The 8,908-nt window shown below is 37.3% G+C and overlaps 1 protein-coding gene across 2 annotated transcripts; it reads right to left on the bottom strand.

Moving 5' to 3' along the window:
* Nucleotides 1–2,605: 2,605 nt before the first annotated feature.
* LOC103972830 (uncharacterized) lies at nucleotides 2,606–7,750 on the bottom strand. 2 transcript variants are annotated; one of them, XM_065139036.1, is made up of 4 exons: nucleotides 7,196–7,750; nucleotides 6,853–7,111; nucleotides 4,076–5,300; nucleotides 2,606–3,940 (listed from the first exon to the last, which is right to left on the bottom strand). In XM_065139036.1, exons 2-4 carry the CDS (start codon nucleotides 6,940–6,942, stop codon nucleotides 3,486–3,488), a joined length of 1,770 nt encoding a protein of 589 aa, XP_064995108.1. In that variant the 5' UTR covers nucleotides 6,943–7,111; nucleotides 7,196–7,750; the 3' UTR covers nucleotides 2,606–3,485. The 2 variants fall into 2 exon arrangements, with proteins under 2 accessions (XP_064995108.1, XP_009385474.2); XM_009387199.3 differs by having other exon boundaries at nucleotides 6,853–7,750.
* Nucleotides 7,751–8,908: the final 1,158 nt, after the last annotated feature.

The raw sequence follows: 8,908 nt of genomic DNA, 5'->3' as shown, positions 1-8,908 counted from the left end.
GAACTTTTCTCAAGAGACGTATATTTTTTATTTTTTAATTAATACCCTTTTTGTTATATTCTCTAAAATACTCATGGCAATACATAGTAATAACTCAACTCGAACTGATCCGCTGATTTTGATCGGTCGATGTGATTATAATATTTTTGAATAGACTTATATTATCTTATAAAAATATTTTAAAAATTATGATAAATAGAAACGATCTTTTAAAAATATATAATATTGATAAATACCTAAAAAAAGGAATTTTTCCGAGATTCGCCCTTCGTTATGGTCCATTCTGATGGTACACAATCACAATAAAATCAATCAAAATCATTCCAGATGATGACAAAGGATGATGATTAAGGTGCTGCCAGAGCTCTCTTTCACCTCAGTGCTGCAGTGAGATGTCACAGGTTAATAATGATTGATGCTTATTCACAGCAGCTGCAGCCGACACTGAATCCAACCTGCTTTCTTTCCACTGCCTTATTGATCACAGGAGATACGGGTTCATTGCATCTTGAAACATGGACAGACCACAGTCGGTGTGGTCTGCAGAGAAATCCAACCGGATCTTGAATTGACCTATCGAACCGGCCGGTTTAATTCGATTTTATAATCCTTGTGTTCGAATTTGTGTCCTCGTTTTCTTATACGAGTAATATATATATATATATATATATATATATATATATATATATATATATATATATATATATATATATATATATATATATATATATATATATATATATATATATATTATCAAGTTAATGACTTAGGGTTTGCGTGGCATGTATGTAGCACCTTGGAGGCATGTCAATGGTGTTAATTGTGGCGAAGTTTTTAGTCTCCTCTGACCCATTCATCCCTCTGACCTAAACTTATAATAATAACAATTATTAACCTAATAATTCGTTGCATAAAACAACTCCCTTTCATGCAGAATGTTAAGGTGTGATGTTTCTTATGCTCCACCAGCTACAGGATGGAGACCAAGAATGTGCCACGGCACGAATCACGGAGCGCTCTCCTTCCATCCCAACCGTCAGATTTGCAGTGCACGGCCTGATGGTTCCTCCCTAAGTCTTACAGCGACACCGTCTCTCTCTCGATCGATCGATGATGACGATGGTGATGACTTGACCACGGAAAGAGTGATTGCTGCCTGAACGATGCGGACGCTGCAATAAAACAAACGATACAAGTTTCAACGTGCAGCTCCTCGCCTCAGTCTCTTCCTCGTGCGGAGGCCTTCGTTGATCCCGACGACAATGGCGCTTGCATCCCTCAAACTGGTGCTCGATGGCTTCCTCTCACTGGTGGACGTGGCGTCTCTTGTGCTCTTCAAGGGAACAGCCGTTCTTCTTCTCCTCCTCCTTTGGGTCCTCAGACTGCCCGGCCTCGTCATATACTCCTTCCTTCGTCACGTCAGGCACAGCGTCACCGAGCTGCTTGAGTTCGTACTCAGCCTCATCAAGGATGTGCTCGTGTCCATCGTCAGGGTAGACGGCACGACGACGACCGCGGCAGCGGCGGCCTTCAATTCCACCGTTGCGCAGGTCAAGGATGTGTCGGTGAAGGTGGGAGGAGTGTTTGGCTCGGCGGCGGAGGCTTTCCCCGGTCTTCTCGCCGGAGGGACGAAGACTGTCGCCAAGGTGGCCGTCAACATCGCTAAAAACGTTGTAGAAGCTGTCAAGTACTTGAGCCAAAACGTCAGATGAGTTCTTGGAACCTTAGTGTGGGATTGGTAGAGATATCGGATTCCCTTCGATCTTTAGCAAACATCATCATCATGTTTCTTTTGATTTTTTAATATATTTGTTTATGCAAATGACTATGAGCAGTCATGAGATGATACAGTGATAAATTGGTTCTCTTCTTTGTTTGCTCACTCTAGTTCATCTAATCCTCTTCGCTTTCGTCTCCTTTCTCTTCCGTTCGATATGATTAAATCCCAGAGGGGTAAGGATTGAAAGCCTTACATAATATATACAAAACGACTTAACATCTTCATTTAAAATAGTATGACCAAATCAGATGGATAAAGTTTTGAGTGGAAAAGAAACAAAGAACCAAAAAAAAAGAGTGCTAATAATAAATCATTTGTGAAGTTCAGATATGAATAGAACATGTGGTAACTGCAAATTTTGATTCGAATATGTTTCAAAAGAATGAAAAGAAACTACAGCATATTACTGATGAAGCAACAAATTCTTGTTGCTTCTAATTAAAAAGAGACTACAACACCAACTATTTTCATGAAAAAATACTAAACATTAATTGTGTCAAATCTGAGAAAATGAGGATAGCAAAGTAGGGCAGAGGTACAAAAGAAGTTGCACAATCCTTGATGAAAAGGGTTGGGAGAAAATTGAATGTACAGTGTAATTCCATGATGAACAAGGCAAACATTATTACAAAATCAAGCTGAATCCACAAACAATATCATACAACACACGGTTGAAAAGAATTGCAGGATATCAAAGGTTACAACTCGACACTGAAGGAATTAAATGATTTAAGAATGCTGAAAGTTACACAGGATAACATGGTACAGTTTCCGAACTCCAACCACATCTTGTTGTTAGAAAACAAAATAGATTCTGACAATATCTGGAAACAAAAGACATTTAAATGGAATTGATAAAGGACATGTCTTGAACATCATTTACAATTGTTATGCAACAAACACAAATTTAGACTAGGAAAAAAAAAAACGTAAAGACTACACTGGAAAAAATTGTATAGCTACTTGGTATCTTTGCTGTATTTTCCTAGTAGTAGCTTCAATAAGCAAGATCATCTATCTCGAGAGCTACTTGAGCATCCACCATATGAAAAATTGTCTAAGATGCAAAGTGATTTCAGCTAGTGCAACCAAAAAAAAAAATGTCATTGCACTTTCAGAACTCATGCTAACGGAGCCTCTATTATATCAACCTCTCCCTAAATAAAAACAAAGTCAGCCTATGATAAGTAAGATATCAATGAATGACAACATTATCTTTAGTTTTCTTCTCTTCCCCTTCTACTGTACATTTTAAGTTATGAAAAGCTTTACATGAAATTGTGCAATAGTGTAGCAGGAAAACCCTTTTGTATCCATGATAAGGGTGATCATTTCGAACCAATTCAAATGCTATATAATAAGCCAAGATCTCTGCTCTATTTTATGGACCTGAAAATTTTCAGCAAACAAGCTCATTTCCACTTGATACGATACATATATGAGCATATCTTGACACATCCTCCAAATCCTGCAAGCTCAGAGCCATTCCACATCTTGAGCATCACAAGTGAGTGAAGATCCAACTTAAAACGGTCCAGGACATTGTAAGTGGCATGTAATACTGATGCAACAAGTCAGAACTTGCACCTGAAAGAACAGGCTTTTAAAATGAAAGGCAGCGACAAGGAACAAAGTGGCGTATCTTGATCCTGCTACCGCATCTTCAGAAGGAATCAGGCAGTTCAGGTATAATGAGTGTCCGTTATCAAAATGGAATGACATAGGGCAAAGCAACAACATTTTCGGACCCAATTCTTATTGCCTTGGCCCACACTCGGGGTCTTTCATCAGCCTCAAGCTTTGTCCTTGGGTTTGAATGAAGGTGACTTCTGCAAAATAACCAATCCTGGTCATCATATTCTGGATAATCATCCATTTTGGGAACAGAGTACATTTCATCAAGATACTTGGAGTCTGGATGAGGAGGTTTCATGTGCATAACAGCCGGATGCCTCAAGCCATCTGATGATGGTTGCGCTGCTTTTATGTCTTTTGTAATGTGTTCTTTTTTATCTACAGGGTGCTTTCCTGCCTTGCTGTTGTTTAAGGCCCCAGAACTCATGGAAGAACAAGCATTATGGGATAAGTTCACTATTTTCCCATTTGCTAAAAGGTCGGATGCAGTTGTTCTCTGGAACTTGTTAGGAAGCAAATTGTTCTCTGAAATGACAAAGCAAGCATGGTAATTCAAACCAATAACCAGAGAAAAAAGATACCTAGGATATCATAAAATAAATGGCGCTTGTAGAATCAAAGAAAAACAGCTAAATTGAACCACTAAAAAGGATTACGCACCATGCACAAGGCCATTCATCTCAAGTTCCTTTCTTTTCTTATTTTCATGAGTATTGCTACTCTTCTGGTCTTCTGCAGAAGCTATCAGTTCTGCATTTGGAATATCCATATGAACCTTTTTACCCATGTCTGTTATCTCATCATATTCTTTATGTTTTCGCTCACAGTTCTGACTACTTTTTTCCTGATCTTTTCCTTTCACTTCAAGTTTGCTCTTGTCCTTATCCCAATCTATGTCCTTGTGTCTTTCTACTTTTCTACCATAAGCTTCCTCCTCCGTGTTCTTTTCTTTCCTTCCAATTCTTTTGTCAGCATCCTTCTCCACTGCTTGGCTGATCCCATCTTGTTCTCTCTGCTCTATTAAAATGTTGTTTGGAACAAATTTCTTTGTTTCTCCTCTATCCTCTAGTGTCTTTGTGAGGCCAATGCCATCAACTTTCTCATTAGCTAAAATGGCAGTGCTTTCTGCTGATCGACTCAAACCATTAAATGATCTTTGCATTGTGCTACTGGGATCTATAAGGGCTTTGTTCTGTTTGCAGTTTTCCTTATTTCCCACAGCAGCAACATATGGACCATCAGTTTTTTGTTGAATAGAAACCCTAGAGTTATTTACTGGTTGACCCTTACCAGCATCTCCTGTTTGCTCAAGATGAGTGAGGTTTGAAACTAACTTGTTAGCTGCATTTCTTTCTCTTTGAATTGCGTTTGCAGATCGAAGGACCTCAGCCTGACTTTGAATTGAATTTAGGACTCTGTCTGCTGGTCTTCCCATCCCATTAATTCTGCTTGTCAAGGAATCCATGGAAGCAGGAATAACTTTATTACTTGCAGCTCTTTCAATAACCTTTGCAGCTTTAGTACCCGATACATCAGAGCTTCTTTGAACTGAACTAGTGAAGTTATCGACCACTCTGTTTGCTGAGACCTTTTCTTCCATTTTGATCTGACGGTCCAACCCATCACTAAGTTTACAATGGTTGGTTTCTATAGTTTTCCATCTGCCCCCAAGCCTGTCTTCATGGTGAGATTGAATCGGTTTTTCAGTCCCATCTTCAGATGTCCTGCTTACACCCTTGTCCTTTTTCTTGTCCTTATGCTTTTCCTTTTGATTGTTCTTCTCTTTGTGTTTATCTTGACTTAGTTCTTTGTCCTTCCTCCTTTTATCTTTGCTTTTTTCTTCATCCGTTCTCTCCTTTTTATGCTTTTTCTCTTTTTGCTTCGCCTGAAAATGATAGCCCACTTCTTGGTTAACAAAAAGTCAGCCACAAGAAAAGGTAAATCATCATTCTAAATTCTCACATCAACAAAAAATATAGGACAAAAGACGCCATTACAATTAATTAAAAACTGAAAACAGTCTCATAAACGAAGGGAATTATCAATGCATGTCTTCACAATTTCTAAGATTGAAGCTCTCTCAGTTATTAAAGCATGAAAAAACATGTAACAAGATCATTTTACCAACGGGGCTAAATATCATGTTAAAAGTCTCTCTTTTCTCTTCTTAAGTGAGAAAACATAACATCACCCAGAAAATCATGGTAGATAAATCAAGATGCTTTTATGTTAGAAGCAAAATGCACAAGCTGTCATTCAAAGCCTTGCAGATCTCCCTCAGGTAAATCTGAAATAACTACTCTCACATATAAACTTAAACCTGTTAGATTCAACACAGAAATCTTTCTTTAACAAAACACATATAAATTACCATGATCTGAACGGATTTGTATAAGGACATGAGCCCATTTATGGGTGCATCTTGCTGGCAGAGTGCATAGCAATCCAATGACAACTTTTCGGTTACAAAAATGGTCGACATATCAAGCAAGACTTATGAGTCAAACAAGAAGTTGACACTGGTATCCTAATATGTCAAAATTTTGAACTCTTTGCTCATTTCAAATCAGACGAGCAAAATGGTCAACATTAACTGGTTCAATAGGTTTACTTCCTAAACTGATCTGTGAATTTGTAATTTTAACCAGATCAAAACTATTAGAAAGAATTTACAGGTCCTCTCCATTAAACTTTGTCTCACAGCTGAAGCAGCAACTTCACTAGTCTAATAAAGATGTGTTATCCTAATTTCTTCTGTGACTGGTAGCTACAAGAGAACATCTAGTGACAAAAGTCAACGACAGGATGTACACATTCTTATCATTGTTATTATTATGATAACGGCAGATGTAGGTTAGATTGTTGTGAGAATCAGACTTTTCCAATACTCACCCCTCTGTCATTCCATCAGAATGAGAGATCTCAATTGTCCATAATATTACCAATGTTTTTGATAGAGATGTAAGCAGAACAAGGGTATTCAGTTACTGTGCAACCAGGGAAACATTTCTCATCTTGAATCCACAAGAGCCTCAAAAGCAGGCCAACAATAATACATGCAGATGTGAGAGCCACTGTAAGTGAAATCTTCTTGAACAGTTTATTAATAGACTATCATTTGCATTCTAAAATAATGGATCTATGATTATATATATATATATATATATAAAAAGCGCAACTGAATTTTCTCAACCTATTGTAAGTGGTCGCAACTTGTTGAATCAGAACACAGAATCAACTAAAAACCAAGACAGCATATCGAACAATGCAATTGGCAGGCAAACAAAACCATGCCCACACCTATTAATCGGCTTCCTAACATACACTATCAAATACCAAGAGCGAAGTAATATGTGCTTGGCAGGCAAACAAAATAAGACCTTTGAGATGAGGGCTAATAGATTCAACAAGATTAGATAAACATATCGAAGAAGCACCTTTGCCAGTGAGTCCACATGGTCACGCCTTGCATCATTCCTCGCCTTCTTTACATATCCTGGTGGTGGATAAGGAAAGCAGCGAGACATCGTAAAATGACCCTTCGTTGACCAGAAATGGTTGACCAGAAAGACTTAGTTTTCGGTTCAGCTGTTCTGGTAAGGGAATGGATCACCGCCGTGCTCCCCCACGATTATGTTGTCCACACGCCCAATGAAATATCGGGAAAGTTATGTTCTAATAAGGCAAAAGACCAACCTAAAGCATCCGAGTGAAGTTGTCACATAAATCCTGCTACTTATTTTCTTTCTGCAAAAGAAAAAAATCACATTTTGATGGCACCTCAAGAACGCTAATTGTGCCCAGTGAGTAGCGATCACAGGCAAGAACTGAAATCCCTTTTCGCAGCAGAGCTCATCTAAAGCAACTAATTTGACTCGACTGCAAAGTCCAGAAAGATTTCCAAGTGCAGCCCTGCATTTTCTAAACCATGATCAATCCCGGGGCTCGAGAAACCACAACCGAAGAACTAGAAAGGCGCCTCCTCCTTTACTCGAGCAAAGCCAGCAGCCGAGGTATCCGATCTCAAGACCGCACCTGAACCCTCAACCACCAACCGAAACCCCCCGTCGTTTCGATCGAAAAACCGGGTCCGGCGTCCCGCGGAGAAAGAAAGGAGGCGGGGCCCCAGATCGAGGAAAGGGTCCGGAAATGGGACGGAAAAGAAAAGGTTCTGAGCTTTGAAGTGATCTTTCGGAAAGGGGAATAGGAGGAGGAATCAAAGACTCGAGAGCTTTGTTCGATAGATGGAATCTGGGGTCTGCTCCGCTGTGTTGTTGTTGGCGGCTTCGTTGCAGACCGTCGTGCCGTCTCCTTCCTTGCGGTTTCCTTCGATGTAATCTCGGGAACGAAGCGTGGAAAGGGGCTGAGGGAAGGGTATATATATAGAGAGTCAAGCGAAGATGGAAAAAGGCCAAAAACATATTTCAATTACGGTACCTATTTGCGCGAATTTCCACAAAAAAAAAATATTTATCTCTAAAGAACAAATAATTTTCGTTTTTTTAATTCCGTAAAATACCTTATTTTTAACTCTTTAATTTTACCCCTCAAAAGATGAGGGGATCTTTTCTGCCTTTTCCATCTTTTTGTCATTTTCTTATTTTGTTCAGTTCGGATTTTGGTTCAATGAATCGGTTGAATCGATTCTAAAATTTAAACTAAATAAATTTATTCTTTTAAAATAATCATATTAAAGTAAATTTTAGAAATTTATATTTCAAAATAATTTAGTATATTAAGATAGATAATCATAAGAAAAATGATACTATTTATAATTCTTTTTAAAGTCAGTAAATTAATTTTAATGTTCTAAAAGTCTCTGAAAAGTCGATCACACTTTTTCTAGAAGAAAGTGTACAGAACTCAATCGTGTGTCTTTTACACTCGAATTGACAGTTACACTATTTCCAAAAAATAATATAAATAATCATTTCTTAATTAAATTAAATTAAATATAAATATGCTCAGATTCTACATAGTGATAATGAGGGTCGGTGGGTGGGTATATTTTAGGCAAAAAAAAAAAAAAAGATTGGTTTATTTACATTGTTTCCCAAAAATAGTGCAGTTGACTAAATTTTAAGTCATTTAAACTTAATATTATCCACAAAATAATGTCATCCAAAAATAAAAATTTGGATTATACATTTTATATACCTGAAAAGATTCTAATTTTTATGATTACAAAAGAACAAAAATATTGTTTTTCGATATTTATATGTACTTAAATATTAATTTAAAATAAGAACTTGGATTATAATCCTTACTATTTTTACACACTTCCATTTATTTTATCTTTTGGTTTAGTTTTTGATGAATCAGACAAATAAAAAAGGAAAAAAAATCAAAAAGTATTAAATTATTATTATTTGTTGAATCAAACTATAACTTAGATCATATATATTTTATGAATGTCTTTCCAAAAATGATAAAATTTATTTTCAATGATATAATTAGAATTGACAACCAATCATAACTCAAGAGGTGCATCCA

Source organism: Musa acuminata, chromosome BXJ3-2, assembly GCF_036884655.1.
Source record: "Musa acuminata AAA Group cultivar baxijiao chromosome BXJ3-2, Cavendish_Baxijiao_AAA, whole genome shotgun sequence".
Taxonomy (NCBI): domain Eukaryota; kingdom Viridiplantae; phylum Streptophyta; class Magnoliopsida; order Zingiberales; family Musaceae; genus Musa; species Musa acuminata.
This window is presented reverse-complemented; position numbering and strand designations above follow the sequence as displayed.

Bases quoted from the DNA above. Each gene is read 5' to 3' on its own strand.
- LOC103972830 (XM_009387199.3), bottom strand. From the start codon at position 6,942: ATGTCTCGCTGCTTTCCTTATCCACCACCAGGATATGTAAAGAAGGCG. The intron at 5,301-6,852 runs GTGCTTCTTCGA...TATCATTTTCAG, and splicing joins ATGTGGACTCACTGGCAAAG to GCGAAGCAAAAAGAGAAAAA. The intron at 3,941-4,075 runs GTGCGTAATCCT...TTGTCATTTCAG, and splicing joins GATGAATGGCCTTGTGCATG to AGAACAATTTGCTTCCTAAC.